This window comes from Sciurus vulgaris (genome assembly GCF_902686455.1).
Source record: "Sciurus vulgaris genome assembly, chromosome: 13".
NCBI classification, from domain to species: Eukaryota; Metazoa; Chordata; class Mammalia; order Rodentia; family Sciuridae; genus Sciurus; species Sciurus vulgaris.
The window spans coordinates 92,371,850-92,388,983 of NC_136474.1; the positions used below are offsets into that span (position 1 = coordinate 92,371,850).

The window sequence follows — 17,134 nt, forward strand, 5'->3', positions numbered from 1 at the left end:
AAGTCATGAACTGGGAGGACAAGGAGTGGAAAACTACAATGAACTGTATCCCTCCAAAACTCCTATGTTGAAGCATTAATCCCCATGTGATTATATCTGGAACTACGGCAAGGTTAAATGAGATCATAAGGTGAGATCCTAATTCAACAGGATCGGTGGCCTTAAAAGAAATGAAAAAAAAAAGAAATCCCTCTTTCTCCCTGCGTATATGCATCAAGGAAATGACATGTCAACATACTGCAATAAGTGGTTCTCTATTAAGCCAGAAAGACATACAAGTATTTGGAGCTTCGGTTTCCAGCCTCTAGAACTATGAAGAAACAAATGTTTGTTACTTAAGTCACCCAATCCACCATATTTTAATATGGCAGCTGGGAGCTTACATAGGGTTTAAATAAAACATAAGTTTTGGTAACTGTAACAATACCATAGTATGAATGTGTGTAAATATATGTTTTATTTTCAATTATTTTTTAATCTAAACATGATGGACTTGGTTCTCCTTTATACTGACCTCTGGGTCTCTATCAACCCATAATGGAATCAACCAAGCCAATCCTTGTTGAGTAGGGGCCTGTTCTTCACTGAGACTACCCAAAGGTAAAAACCAAAGTGAGATCCACTCCTAGAATGAAAAAAAGGAAAACAGAACTACTTAAGGTAAGTTTAGGAAGTTTAAAATAACTCTAAATCTTTAAAGATCAAAATAAAGTAAAATGTCCTTAAGACTTGGTTTCAATCCATTATTTGGCCAAAACAATTCAAACAAAAGTCTCAGCTTGTCCTAAAATACTTACCATAACATTTTGTTCTATAAAAGCTACATTTTCCCCATGATTTAGTAAAAATGTAGCTCTCTAGTGAATGCAGATTTCAATCAAAATACATTGTACATAAAATTTATATTTGTGTTGGACACAGCAATGCATACCTGTAATCCCATACCTGACGCCAGAGGCTGAGGCAGGAGGATCACAAGTTCCAGACTAGTCTCAGGAACCTAGTAAGACCCTAAGCAATTTAGTGAGATCCTGTCTCAAAATAAAAACAAGCGGGGATATGGCTCAGTGGTATAGCATCCCTGGGTTAAATTCCCACTACTATAAATAAATTTCAGAGTTGTATAATTTACAACTTCCAAGTAACATCTTAGTCAAAAATCCTTTTTTGTTTCCTAAAAAGAAAAGTCAGAAGAAAGATTTTCCTATAGCAAGCCTACAGGCTGGAAATGTGCTAGACACAGCACAACCCTTTTCACGCAACTGTTCACCAGTCAGGCAGCTGTTAATGTTCTCACCGAGCTCCGAGCTTGGGCCATCATCTCATGGGACAAGTGAAGCAAGCAAAGAACCGTGCTCTTTGTAACACCTTTTCCCATGAAGGACATAGCATTTCCTCCACGCTCCACATAAAAAGAAGTAATGACCTGGAAGACAATGTGAACAGTTGTATAGAAGTTTTATTTTTAATGTCATATAAAAATATATACATAAAATTCTCCTGACTTGTCTAAATTGAACCTTAACCACACATATTTATAATATTCTTAGGTTATATATTTATAACTGGCTATGATGGTAAATTTTGTGTTATGTGTATTTTTAAAAAGTTAAAAATATTCTTAAATATTTTTCCTCTTGTTATTTGTACAAAAGATATGCAGTATCCTCCTAGGATATTTTTAAAACTTAGAATATTTTTTTACAACATTTTTTTAGATGTTACAGCATTTTTTAAATCAAAAAGTTTATATCTTGCTAAAAAGCACATATTGGAACTGCTAATTCTACAAAGCTCACTGACCAGTTATGTTAAATTTTCTTGAGTCATGGTTTAAATGTAAATAGACAGTTTCCTCACTTGAGAATGATCTTAGATTTCTACTACATATTTAAGTATATGCCTATTATTTAGATGATTCGTTCCATTTGACACATTTCCATCACTAACAACAAAAGAAATGTTTCTCTTCTGGAGGGGCATTCCCTTAACTGAACTGACTCTGCAAAGTCCTTCCACCTGGCTTAGAAAACTCTTTGAAACATGTGCAGTCTTTAGGACAATTACTATATAAATGACTGCTGTTCCCCAAACAGGGGTTTGGTAAATATCTGTGAGCTAACAGAATAAAAAGGAACTTTGTCATGTGTCATCCTTTAAACAAATAAAAAATAAAAAATATTCAATGAAACAAAAATCACATATAATTCACCGAAGTTTAAAAAAAGAGAATGGTGACAATTTTCAGGACCCAATACATTTTAATGGGAAAATGTGTGCTAAATCAAAAAAACCAAGACTATCTGTTTCTACACTAACCCAAATCAAAGTGTGTCAATCCATTCACCCAATGTCTCTATACTTTTAGTCATCACAGAATCCTTCCATGTGAGCCATTTTATCTCGGTGTTTCTTTAGGTTTCTTTTTGTATTGTTTTTTGTTTTATTTCAAGGCATACAATAAAAAAGATTGTTTATATATATACACATATACACAAACATGTATATATAAACATACATACGAATATATATGTATATTGGTAAATAGTTAGGGGCTCTGGCATAAGTTACAATTTTCACAAAACAAATAAGGCATCAAAAATAAAACAAGATTGATCAGGGATTTTAAAATTGGGTGACAGCTACATGGTTTTTTTAACACATGTATATTTTTGAAATTTTTCATAATTTAAAATTTTAATGACTACATCAACAAAGATGTCTGAGCAATCAAGTCCTTATCATCTTTTTCTAACTCATCACTGGAGATATCTAATATCTATACAATAATTTTATTTGTAGCTTATAGTGACAAGCCAAGAACTTTGGAATTATCTCCTTTCATTTTGACCACTTTGTCAGATCTCTGAAATTATCCATCATTTATGTGATGTTGAGGATTAAATCACCAGTTTATTCAACTATCATAATTAATTATGATTAGTTTAAAAGTCTCACATCACTATTATAAAAAAGCAATATTTGTATTCAAATTCCACTGTGGAGAAACAAAATAATCTAGAAATATGGCTCCCCGGCAACAAGGAATCAGCTCCTCCCCACCCCCGCCCCCAGTGCTAGGGATGGAGCTCTCAGGGTCACTTTCCCATCCCCCCCCCACCACACGCCTGCTTCTCTTTTAGACAGGTCTTGCTAAGTGGCTGAGGCTGGCCTTGATCTTGTGACCCTCCTGCTTCGGTCTTCTGAGTCCCTGGGGGATTACAGGTGTGTGCCACCATGCCCAACAGAATCCACTTTAATTACTAAGAAACTAAGACGCAAAACAGTTGGACCAACAATGACTTTGCTTCTAAGTCCATTCACATAAGTTTTACTATGTGCTTAAAAAGATAAATTTATTCAATAATACTTGTTTATTATCTGATAAACTAAGCATAAAGTTCCAAGATTAAAAGTCACTTTGCTATAATTTCTAACAAACGTGACTGATTTATCTGCACTATTCTCCTGTCATATAAACACAAAGACTTTCTTCACAAGATGTTTTATAAAGCATGAAACAAACTCCCATTTATACCAAATCAGGATTTGTTAGTCAAGTTTTTCACAACTATGGAACATTATAAAATAGGGACTATCCTTTTTATGTATTCCTCAGCTAATAAACTGTTATTTTAATTACCTCAAAGACAAGTGAACTGAGAATGTGATTACTGCCTTTTCCCTGGATTTCTTACCTAGAACTAAGTTCTTTTGTTCTCTAATACCATAAACACCTCATTTTAATTTTTAGTATTTGCAAAATAGCTGTGATCTAAAGTCTCCCTTCTTACCCAATTTTTAAAATAAAAGTACTACTGACAGTTTTCAAATACAAACAATACGATTCCCTTTCAGTTATCATTATGGTAGTTCCTTACATCTCCCAGATCTGAAAATAGAAAAAATCCTTTTTAGAGAGATGTCTTGAATAAAAGGTTCATAAATGTAATATTTATAAATCACATTACAACTAATGCTAGAAATTAGGTAACTATAGGTTGAATAATATTTTAAATGTATTAGAATGGATGAATTTTTTAAAAAAACAAATTTTTTAACAAAAGTATTTAGAAATTTATATATCTCTGGTCATAGACACCTTGCAACATGGAATAATTCATTACTATACCAACAGTGTTCCTTTTTTCAATACATATAATTATTTTTAAACAAAATTTATTTTGTTAAAGGGGCAGGAGTAAAATTCATATTAGATTTTATAGTACAAGGAGTATTCAGAATTTGGAAATAAATTAAAAAAAAAACAAATCTGCAACACAAAAAGATGTAGGAAGTTATAGATATAATTTGGTCTAGAATTCCATTTGCTGTGGATCAAATTATTCACCTTTTAAGTATAACTGAAAACTGCCTCCTGAAGAATCTTTCCCACAGTTCCAATACAGATATTGATTTCAATCTCTGCCTGTCATTGAAGCTTTCAAGGAAAAATTAAGTTGACAGATTTGACCAATAAGAAAACAATGAGCCATTTTAAGATTCAAGTTTACTACATAAGCAGCTTACAAGAACAGCCAGAGGTGCCACTCCCAATGTCCCTTGTGCAAGGTTAACACTGGCATAGAGGGGCCAGACAACCACACTGCAGATGGCAGAGCGCTCTGTTGCTCAGAAGACCAAACCATGCTGCAGTGAATAAGCTCTACACCCCAGAGCAGGAACCCCAGGGAAGTATGGCAGAAAGCCCAGACTTCCTCAGGCCCAGGAATAACGAACAGGCTCACTGCAGACTTCTAACAGATGATGAAGGGAATGAGATTCAACCTCCTGGCAATTCCTCACAAGCCTCCCATGTTCTCATGTTCCAGAGGATCATTCTGCCAAGACTCAGATCAGCTACGATTAACCCTTGTCTATGTGGCCCAAGTGCAGACATGAAAGATTGCCAGAGCACAGTGGCAAAGTGGTCCTCCTACAGGACATGCACAACCACATCATTGTGCTTTTACACCATACTGAAGATTTTTTGAACCAAAGGATGATGAAACCAGAACATGTCAGAATCCCTAAACTATAAGTAAGGACATGCTTAGAAGGTAATTAGAGCTGAAAATAAAAGAAAAAGGAAAGCTAAATACACTTCTACCCTGTTGTACATATAATACCATACAAAATAAAATTAAACTCTACCTACAGGCAATAAAATTCATGAACCTCATAAATATAATGTTGAAAGAAACCATTGACACAAAACTTTTTAAAAATCAAAAATTATTTTACATATAGACACTGATAAAACTATCAAGAAATGCCAAGAAGTGGAATATCAAAAAAAAAAAAAAAAAAAATCAAAATACTCCCTGGGAAAGGAATAGACAATTCAACTGAGGAATGATAAATGCTTCTGGGATGCCAGCTAAGCTATACTTTTGGATCTGGGGGTAATTGTCCACTATGTGATAATTCATAGAGCTACATATTTTCTGCTTGCGTTATATTTCATAATTAAAAAGGTTAAACTAAAATGAATAAATAAAGTAAGCCTCAATTTTTCTTGAAAATCAGAGTATTTCTAAGGGTGATCTTATGTATTTATTTGTTAATAAAAGTAATTAAAACACTTAACCATTTTGACTAGTTAAATAAAATATGATGAGTTAAACAAATATATAATGCATTTGTGCCTGGCTCCTAATAAAAGCAATCAATAAATAGTAAACAGCTGTCACTTGGGGCTCTTATTTTTACTTACCTCTAGAAGACCTGACAAGTACTTCATGCAAATGTCAAGCGGCTGTGTGAGAGGAGAATGTGAGCTCCATCCCTGAAACACAGTAAGGTGAGCCATCCCTCGCAATGTCCGCTCAAGGGAAGGCAGACCATAGAAATGAGGAGCATCTGTGACTCGCAGACACTGGAGCAGCTTCAGAGCCAGCTGTGTTTGGAAAACGTAAAGAAGTTCCAAGCATTTCCTATGCATTTAAAAGGGGGGAAAGGGGGAAAAATCAACCACAGAGCAAGAGTTATGGACTTCATGGGCTGTCCTATTGGCTGTGACGGCAGGGTTCTTACATATTAGAAAAGTATGAACTAGATAAAATGGCAAAAAACATTCCCTCTCAAAATAAGACTTTGCAAGGGAAGCTTAGAGAAACTACCAGCTCAAGTATGTATGCAAAATATAAGTAGCAATCACATTTAAAATACATAAACAGATACTGATTGTACTACCTGAAATAAAATATTGAAAAAAAGTAAAAAAATATGGTAAATGAGTCTAATTGGCATATATTAAAACTATACTTTAAATCATTTAGTGTCATGAAAAAATTGTTAATTTTTAATTGACTGAAACACATTTTCTCCTAGAAAAATAAAAGGAAATGAAAGCTTTTAATGAGTTTGACACATAATTAAGCAAGACTGTCAGAAACAGAACAATCAATAGAACATTTTCTATTAGAAAATTCTTAAAATTAAGTAGCTAGGCATGAATTCAAACATGCAATTCTTAAGGAAAAAAATATCCTAATATAAAACGCACTGAATAAAATCTGAAATTTCTTCAATTTTACAGATCACTAGACTCTAAAATTGGTAACTATTAACTATATTATTACCTATTCCACTAGGTACATGAATTCTAAGATCATAATTGCTTTTAAAGTATTTTAGAAACACAAAGAACATACACTAAAGCCTACAAGTTATTTATATAAAAAGTTCAATTCCTCACAGGTCAACAACAAAGTAACCAAATTAACACTATTAAAAATGTTCCTAACTGTTTTTTAACATGTAACATACATCAACATGCAAACGAGCACACTAATTTTAACTATTACTAACTAACACTACCTAAGTATTTCTACTTCCTAATTTTAAAGAAGTAATAAGTAAAACTCTGGAAATCAAAGGAAGACTAGATTCTGTATAAATGTACCCAAACTTTCGACGATGCAAATGGTACCTGTCAGTAACTGCCATGAAACTGAGAAGCAAGGTATTGAAAAATGCAATCAGTTCCTTCTGAATCTGCTGCCTGACAGCAGTCCCGATGTCGTCTGTTTCTTCTCGTGCCTGGGTCTCTGTCAGAACCAGCAGGTCTAAGAGTGGGTTGGGACTCTAAAAAATGAAAGGTATTAAAAACATATTTACTGTCTAATTAAGCTACATGTTTTTCCTATAAAGGTTTTTGTTGTTAACTATGTTCTAGATGAACTAAAAAGTTGTACTATCTAATCAGTAGCTCTGGGCCTTCACTGCTTCAATAAAGATGTTCTAAACTCAACAGATGTTTAATATGTTATCTCAACAATAAGAACGCATATCTGTTACAGAAAACTGAGGAAAATAGAGAAAAACACAGTGAGAAAAAAATCACACATAATCCCACCTCATTGGTACATGCTATCCTCTGTTTCTTTAAGTAGAAATGTAAACAATTTTAATTATATATTTTAAACAAAACTAATAATACTAAGTGAAAAAAAAAAAAAACACTATTAAAATCATTTTTTCTACTTAATGGTATGACCCAAATTTCTTCAAAAACCTTATTTTATACCTGATTCTCTTTCACATAATTTGCCACATTGCAAGAAATAGGGGTACATCTCTGATTATTGCTTCTCACATATGAATTCTAAGCAATGAAAATACTACATCAAGTCACTGTCATACATTAAGCCTTTTCATATATATTGTCCTGGCACAAAGCTTACCAGCACTTCTGACTAAACAACATGAGAAGGATAAGACACCCTCGCCAGTGCTGAGGACTCCTGCTGCTATCGTCTTTACCAATCTGATAGGCTAAAACGGAAAACTAGCACTTTGTGAAACTTGTTCTACTTTTCTAATACAAAAGACCACAGTTAAAGGTATGCAAAAGAATTCTTGCTAACATATTGAGGGAGTAGAAAACACTGCATTTACCAGAAGCCTTAAGAGATACACGTAATATGTATTAATCACCTTAGTGCCACCAGCACTAGGCTAAGAGGAGGAAAAAAACAAGATTTCAGTTAATTTTCTGATTAAACTACAAGGTCTGTACCTTCATTTCTTTCACAAGACACAAGGAAAGTCATACTGAGAGAAGAGGAAGCTCATCCTCTAAAGTCAGTTAGCATTCCATCCTGAGCATCAGGTGGTTTCTTCAGTGATTATAACAGCACACAATAACAGAGAAATATAAATGTAATCACTGCTGTTATGAAGTCCTTCATTTAAAAGAACTCAATGTAAAAACAACTGCATTCCCTTTAGGGAGAAGAAATTTAAAACCAAAAATTGTTTATATATGTTCAATAAAGTGTCACAACTATATATAATATAACTGATAGTTTCTAAAAAGTATGGGGAAGGATATTTTGCTTTTAACTTGTTTTATTATTTTTCTTATACATAACCAGTATTTTTCCCAACTTTTATCTTGAGGAAGAAATGCCTTTGAAAAATTACATAAAACATAACCACAAAAATCTATGTTTTAGACATAAAAAAAAAAAATCAAAATACACATTTTTCTATGGTAGTCTTATTCCCAAAGAACCAAAGACTGATTCACAATCACATACCCTCAGACTCGCATAAATAATGACAAAATAAACAAACTGTTTGTGCTAAGATACAAACCTCATCTTGGTAAAATTAAGCTTGATATACTGATAAAAAGTAAGTAGAAGCTACAGATTAATATACTTACACAGTAGGCATCTAACATTCTTTATTAACAACTTGTTTCTGCATATAGACTGTTGAGAGTTCTCCCTTATTTTAACTTCGATTTTCATGTTATTAAGATTCAGTGAACCTCAGCAACATCATTTTAAAATTGGGATTAGTTACCATTCCTCAAGTACAAGGAACAGAACAGACATCTCTATTGCTGCCTATTGATCTCAAGTGCTTAATCATACCTGGCACTTTTGTCTTTAGACATGAGTATTCAGTCCTGATTATAAATCAACCACTTAAGCCATCAGTTTGTCACGCTGACCTCCAAAAAGGAAACAAATTTCTGTCATGATGGCTCATTTTCTTTATTCACACTGTTACCACTCATCATATCCAATTGCACACCCATCAACAACCTATGCCAAAAGCATCTTCAATGCCCTCAATGAACTTTTGCACATGAGCTTGTCATATGACAGTCAGTAAAGAAAAAGATGTATGCTGCATATTTCTGAACAGCCTCAACTACAGAAGAAAACCAATAGTACCACTTTTATGAATTTCCATCAAAAAACTCATTCTGATAGGAATGTTCAATTCAACACTACTAGTTGTCACAATACCATTAAGTTAAAATATAGACTATTGGAGCAATAAATTCCTAAGAATTACACTATGTTTGTCATAAATGCATATTTTGATAAAACACATAAATAAAATTTTCACAAGAGAAAGTTCTTAAATCTATCCTCAGTAAGGTAGTTGATTTTTCTTTTCACTGTTAACATTTTTTTGAAAGATCAGGTACTCATATCTGCCTACTTTTGTTAGTTTTTGCAACCCTAGCTTTTACATATCATTTCACATCTGTGCATTTGAAATCGTTTCTTTGAAAACTCTATTTTATTGACCTTCTTTTGAATAATTTTTCACTTATTGTATCCATTTCACATAAACTTTAAAAGGAACTTAATTTTTTATTTTCAGGTTTTCTTTATCCTAATTCATCTGCGGTTAGACAACACTTTCTAATTTAATCTTGGTCATGATATTTAGAGAATAAACACTCCTGTTTATAGATGCTTACTTAAGTCTGCTTGGCTCACCCTTAAGAATATTATTATTAATATGATAATAATAAATAAAAATAGAAATTTTCTAATTACTAATAATAAATGAGAAGATAAAATAGAAATTTTCTAAAGAAAGATTAGACATCATATAAGGTCATGTAAGTAAATTTAATTGTACCAAAAATCCTTTTTTAAAACTACAGTAAAATCACCTGGTACCCTGCAGAAATTTCATTTTACTTTTGTAACAACAAAAAAATTTTAAAATATACATCAGCATTTATACAATGAAAGTCAAACCATTTAAATGTGTGGTGCATTAACAAATTTAACGAGACTGACACCTTAGCAAATTTCTTCTCCATTGCAGTGGCATAAAAGTACAAGTCAATAGAAAGAGGAATGTGGGAAAATTCTCAAATAACATTAAGCAACATGTTCCTAAACAACCAGTGGGTCAAAAAAAGAAAAGAAAAATTTAAAATATCTAGAGACAACAATGGGCACGAAATAAACCGAAACTTACGGGATACACAGAAGTAGATCTCAGAGGCAAGTTTATACTAATAAACACCTTTACATAAATAAGAACATCTCGAATAAAGAACTTAACGTTACACCTCGAGAAAAGATAAAAATAACAAAGTTCCAAATGTTCAAAAGGTAGACCTGCTGCTCTGAAGGCCTGGCTCGCACTCTGCCTGGGTCTGGTTACCACTGGCCACAGCGCCACCACGCGGCGCTGGAGTTTTATGGCAGTTCTTTAAGGTCCAAGGCGGTCGGTCCTGGACACCAGCTCCAGGTCAGCAGCGAGGTCCAAGAGCAGGAGGAGGAAGCTGTGCAGCAGGCAGAGGGTGGAAGAGGCGCCCCTGCTAATGAGAATGCTAATGATGAAAAGGGGAGCAGCAGGTAGAGGATGAGGTGGAGGTGGAGGAGGAGGCGGTGGGTGGAGGAGGAAGAGGAGGAGGATGGTGAGAGTGCTGGTGACGGTGAGGAAGAGGATGGAGACGGCGATGAGGCGGCTGAGGGGCGGCTGAAGATGACGAGGATGACATGCTGATGCCAAGAAGAGAAGACCGACGAGGAGGCAGCCAAAAGGAAAGGTTAGACTGAAAGCAAAGGCCGGCGCGACCTGTTCGCCTCCACCAGGTCCCGGTGCTCAGCGTGGTCACCCTCAGGGCAGCGGCCGCCCGGCGGGCAGGGCCATCGAGGGCCAGGTGCGCTCGCCCAGCCAAGACCACAGGGCCAATCTGCAACCGGGAACCAAGAACCAAGACTTCCGAGGCCCTGCCTTTTTTCTTACAAGTACTTTTAAAAAGGAGAATGTGTGTACTTTTAGTTTACATTTTATATTTTTGTACCTAGTTAGGGGTCAGCCGTTTTTAATGATCTCGGATGACCAAACCAGCATTTGGGGCTTTCTCCGTCCTACTTCTGATTGGTCGTGTGGCGCGACCATGTTCATTACACTCTCCAAGGAGGAAAAAAACTTGTGAAGCAAGCAAAAACAACAACAAAAACAATCTTATTGGAGCATTTCAGTAACTTTTTTTGTATATGTACTTCAGCTGCACTATGAGTAGTTGGTTTGTACGAGATGATTAAAAAGACCAAAGATAAAAAGTTGTTTTTGTTTTTTTTTTTTTTCCCTTTTTGTCTATGAAGTTGTTGTTTATTTTTTTGGCCTGTTTGATGTATGTATGAAACAATGCTGTCCAATAATAAACCAGAATTTTATTTTGCAGAATTGTTCTAACAAAAATAATAATCATAATGATTAAATAAAAATAAAAAGTAGAAAATAATAAATATCAGAGAAAAAAGAAAAAAATGAAATAGACTAGAAAGACAATAGAAAAGACCAACAGAACTAAATTTCTTGAAAAGATAATCTAGATAGAACAATCAAATAAAATGAGAAGTGAAAGGGCAGACTTACAACTGACATCATGGAAATAGACATGAATAACCCTCTAGAAGAAACGGATAAATACATACAATCTACCAAGAGTGAATCATGAATAAATAGAAAATCTAAACAGACTCAAACTACATAGGGGATTCAATCAGTAATAAAAAATCTCCCATCAAGGAAAAACCCAAGACTTGGCTTCACCGCGCAAGTCTACTAAACCTTTAAAAAAGAACACCAAGCCTTTTCAAGTTCTTCCAAAAAAAAAAAAGAAAGAAAGAGGAGGGAATATCTCCAAACTCATTTTATGAGGCCAAAATTACCCTCATACCAAAGCAAGAAAAGGATAATAAAAGAAAATTACAGGTCAATATTTCTGATGAATACAGATGCAAAAATCTTCAACAAAATATTAACTAACCAAATTCAACAGCACATTAAACGAATGATCCACATGATCAAGAATTCATCCTAGGGATGCAAGGATGGTTAGACATATGCAAATATGAAAATGTAATAAATCACCATTAACAGAATGAAGGACAAAGTCATATGATCATTACAAAAGATGCAAAAAAAAGGCATGATAAAGTTCATCTCCTTTTTTAAAAATTTTAGTTGTAGATGGACACAATATCTTTATTTTATATATTTATGTGGTGCTGAGGATCAAACACAGGGCCCCACACATGCAAGGCAAGCACTCTACCACTGAGCCACAACCCCAGCCCTCAACTCCCTTTAATTAAAAGACAAATCTCAATAAATTTGTTAACAAATGACTATAACCCAAACACAATCAAGGTGACATACAACAAATTCACAAGTGTCACCATCCTCAACAATGAAAACGTGAAAAATTTTTCCTCTAAGATCAGGAATAGGATAGGAAGTTCACTTCTTACCATTTCTGCTGAACTGGAAGTCCTAACAAGAACAACTAGGCAAGAGAATGAAATGAAAGACATTCAAACTAGAAAGGAATAAGCTGAATTATCTTCGTTTGCAAAAAATTTTGATCCCATATATAGAAAACACTAAGGCCTCCACCAAAAACTTTAGGACTAATAAATTCAGTAAATTAATAGAATACAAAATCAACATACAAAAATAAGTAGTGTCTCTACATGGTAATAAAGAAATCAAGGTTAAAAATTCCATTTATAAAAACAACAAAAAATAATAAAATACTTGGGAATTAATACTGTATCTATACCACCTGAAGTGATCTACAGATTTAATACACTCTCTATCAAAATTCCAATGATATTTTCTTCAAAATGGGAAAAATGATTCTAAAATTCATATGGAACCACAAAAGATGCCCAAAGAGGCACAGCAATCTTGAGCATTACATGATCTAAATTCAAAATATATTACAAAGCTATAGTAATCAAAATAGCATGGTACTAGCATAAAATCAGATATACTAACTAAACAGCCCCCAAATAAATCCACGTATTTGCATTTAATTGATTTTTGACAAAGATGCCAAGAAAGACAATGGAGAAAGGTCACTTTAATAAGTGAATATCCATGTACAGAAGGATGAAATTGGATCTTTATCTTACATGGTAACATCAAAATGGATTAGGGTGGTGATGGGTGGTCAGCGCGAGGAGAACTGCTGAGACCTGATACATACACCTGTAGGACTATGACTGACTGTGAACACAGTGTAGTAACTATAATAAGACATGAAAAGTAGAAGCAGTACAGTAACAAGGAGATGAAAGTAGATAATGGAAGCAAGATAATGAAGTCCAAAGACCAAAAGCATAGTCAGCAGATAAGTGACAAGAAGAAAAGCTTTTGAAATTCACTTAATGAAAGGTTAATTGCCTTGATTTATGAAGAGAGGAGAAGGAAACAACCCAATTATAGGGCAGAACCATCAAGGACATAACAAGGGACAATTCACAGAACAGGAAATAAACAAGTCCTAAATATGAAAAAAATCTCTACCTCACTCAAAATAATTTATCTATTTACCAAACCACAGTGACCAAAACGCACACACACACACCCTTTCCAACGTGACACAGAGATTATAATTTCAGTTTAGTCTATAAATATACTTGATGTGTAAACTTGAACATATTCAGTAATATCCATTTTATTATATTTGAACAAGTTATGAAATTAAGGTTATATGTTTCCTGCATCTCTTCCTTAACACCATACGTTTATTGCTAAGTTAACAAATATTTATTGGAAGTCTACAATATATAAGGCACTATAGTAGACACTGGTATGCAATTATGAACAAAACAGTCCCTAGTCCACCAGTCTACAATAAAAGAAAAGATAATAAAATAAACATTTAAATAAATTGAATACATGCACAATCATTACACATTAGAATTTCTGACTTTCAATATGTAGTACTTAGTATTTTCATAGACAATAGTATTTTTAAGCAAACCAAAGGCATTAACATATAATAGAACCTATTTGTCTTATAAGATCTACAACTTTATAAACAGTTAAGCCTTATTTTCTAGTTCTTGTTTATTTTTTCTTGATTATTTTTGCAAAGCATTATCTTTGCTAAATTAATTAGATCCATATGGTATTTGCAAATAAATGCATAAATGGACAGACAGAGGGACCAACAACAGACAGTGAGCTAGCTAACTGGGTTCTTACTAAGTGTCCTGTAACAGAGCAAAACGGTGAGAGTAACAGGGGCTGGAAGGGTAAATACTCCAATATCAAATTAAAGCCTGAGCTGTGTATTGATTCTTCCCAGTGTCACAATAACTATATCTCTCCTTCTTCCTTCTGGCTTTGCTATCTACCTCTCCACCTAGGTATTTAAATTCCACCCCCGCCCTGCAATCCCACTTAAAAACACAGTTGCAGCAGAAAGCTCACATAGAGGACAGGTTTCATTAAAACAACAAGACTGAAAGTCCCAGACACTCTACAGAGTTTAATGTGGTAAACCTGGTCATACCAGGAAGGCCAGGTTGCTATGCGCCATTCATTTCAAGATGAGAACTACTTTACAAAGCAAAGGCCATATAAAGATTATCCTTTTCTACAAATAAATCACTTCTCAAACCAAAAAATCCAAATTCTTTCACAATACTTACATGTCTAAGAAGTAATTCTAGAATCCAGTTTAGAAATTCTACTGATGGATTTTTTCTCTGTTCCTTCATTAACTTATTTAAAAAATGTATGATATCTATTAGCAGTTTCTCATCTTCAGTGCAAGCAGGAAGCACTTGTAAAAACCTATAATAAAAAACATAGTAGTAATGGTTTTAGCTCTTTAAAGTACACATGCTGTCACTGTTCATCAGCACAAATGCCTTCAACATGCTTCACATGAGCAGGCTATCTTACGACACACTAGTCTAGATGCCACAAAAATGCAAAGAGGAGGGAAACGGGGTATCTGCCTTCAACAACAGAACCCATAGTGGAGAAAACATGTGCCCGAGCAATGGAAAAATTGGAAGAAGTAGCTTAAAAGAAAATAACGAATTAGAAAAAGTACCAAAGGGACACCAAGAGAAAAACACTGCCTCTAACTCTGCAAAGAATGTTGCTTTTTCATGCTGCAGTGTCATATTTCACTGATGAGAAGAATTAGTGTTTCAAAAGTGATTCTCAATTATTAGGAAGAACAGGGTAGTTAGTACCGATTACCACCGCTTCTTGCCCGGGTTGCTCCAAGCGGCTCACCGCCGCTTCTTGCTCTTACGGCCCGACCAGCGGGACACGTACTCTTCAGAAGTTCATGAAGCAGCTTCCGCTTTATTCAGATAACACCCTCAATATATAAGCAGTCTCATGCATAAGCAATTGTAACCAGATATGTCCATCCAATCCTGTTAAAGGTCAAGCGATCACTCACTCAAGCATACATGTAAAGTATATCTGTCCACAAGCTAGGCGGCTGAACTGATTATCATACAGCCAATTGTAAACGCTTCCTGCCTTTCTCTAGGCATAATCAGGACGCCGTTTGCTCTCTGCCAATCGCCATCTTTAGATGCACATGGCGTAGCCCTGGGCCCCGGGTTTCGCCCACCACAGGGTAGTGAAATGAGGGGTAGAAAGGCTTGTAAAGATATTATCAGAATTTTTAATAGGCAAGAAGAACCCAGAAGTTCGACACAGGAAGGAATATCCATTAAGTTCAGTATCAAAGGATACAAAGAATTTTCGAGATTCTTTAAAAAAACAAAAAAATCTGGTACAGGAGAGCTAGAAAATCAGTAAACAAACAAGAGTAGTATAGAAAAAAAAAATTAAGACAATTGAGAAGAGAGGAATAACAAGATTCAAATTTAACTGTAATGTTTTATTTTTTAAAAAATCTAAAGTAACTACATCAAAATATTAAGAGTAATGATAATACTAATACCCAGCAGTTACTGCACACTGACCTTGTGCCAGACTTTCTTCTAAGAACTTAACAGTAATTCTTCAATCTTCATTAAATTCACAGTCCCATTTTTAAAATGAGAAAACTCGAGCAAAGATATGGTTACATAGTTTTTCCATGGTCACATAACTACCAAGTATTAGAACATAAATGCTAATATAAGCACTCCAACACTCATGTTAGGCTATATTTTTTTAGTAACAGGGTGTCTGCCATATTATTTCATTTTTTATTAAAAATCTCCACCTCCTCAAAATGATATGCACTCAAAAGATAAGTGTCAGATTGTAAAAACTGAGATAAGAAAAATATTTCAAAAGGACAGAGCAAAAAGATGGATCTAACCAGATAAAATAATCATAAAAATTTTAAGAAAGGTCTTCTGTAATATCCACAGTAATCCTACACTTACAGCCTCATTTTATGCCAGTTCCCACATCCCTCAACCTCCAGTCTAACTGCCTTTCAGTTCCTGACTTGAGGCCGTATGCCCTCATCTGACACCTCTGCTGCTTCCATCCCACTTACCTATTAAGGCTTGGCTTAAACTTTAACCCCTAAACTGATCCACTCCATAGAGGAGGGGTCAGGGACCCTCCAATACAGTTTTACAACTGTCTCCTTGGATTCCTATTTTTGATTACATGTTTTGTTTCCTTCACTGAAAGTTTCAAAATAGCAGGGAGTCTTAAATAATTTTTCTCACTGCTGAATTTCTTACAAGGGCCTGCATCTAGTGGATGATCAATAAATGCATTTGAATGATGGGAAAGCACTAAGAAATACCCCAACCCCCCAAAAGACATCATGTCTGGATAGAGAGAGCTCTAAACAGTATGAACAAGCAAGAAGTCTGAAAGAACTAAAAGAATTTAGAGTTTGCAAAGAGAAAAAACAAAGAAGAAATTGTAGTTATGAATAGGAATAACTGAAGTTATCACATGTGAATATACATAGGATTTATTCCATGTGAGTATACTGAACAAAATAATGGGTAGAAGTTATAGGTAGCAGTTCAAAAGTAGGAAGAACATAGTAATAATTATAGTCCAAAAACAAAATGACCATCCTTCAAAGGATGTATTCATGCCAAGGGTGCAC

General features: G+C 34.5%; 1 protein-coding gene across 4 annotated transcripts in view; it reads right to left on the minus strand.

Moving 5' to 3' along the window:
* The window catches only part of RTTN (rotatin), a 177,870-nt gene that overhangs the window by 88,571 nt on the left and 72,165 nt on the right, over nt 1–17,134 (minus strand). For all 4 annotated transcript variants that reach the window (XR_013758833.1, XM_079109126.1, XM_079109125.1 and 1 more), the window contains 5 exons: nt 14,730–14,874; nt 6,935–7,089; nt 5,717–5,936; nt 1,298–1,426; nt 515–625 (listed from right to left, as the gene is read on the minus strand). Coding sequence is in view for 3 of the 4 variants with exons in the window: in XM_079109126.1 (XP_078965252.1) it covers nt 515–625; nt 1,298–1,426; nt 5,717–5,936; nt 6,935–7,089; nt 14,730–14,874 (760 nt within the window). In the remaining variant the exon portion in view is untranslated. The remainder of the gene's footprint in view (nt 1–514; nt 626–1,297; nt 1,427–5,716; nt 5,937–6,934; nt 7,090–14,729; nt 14,875–17,134) is intronic.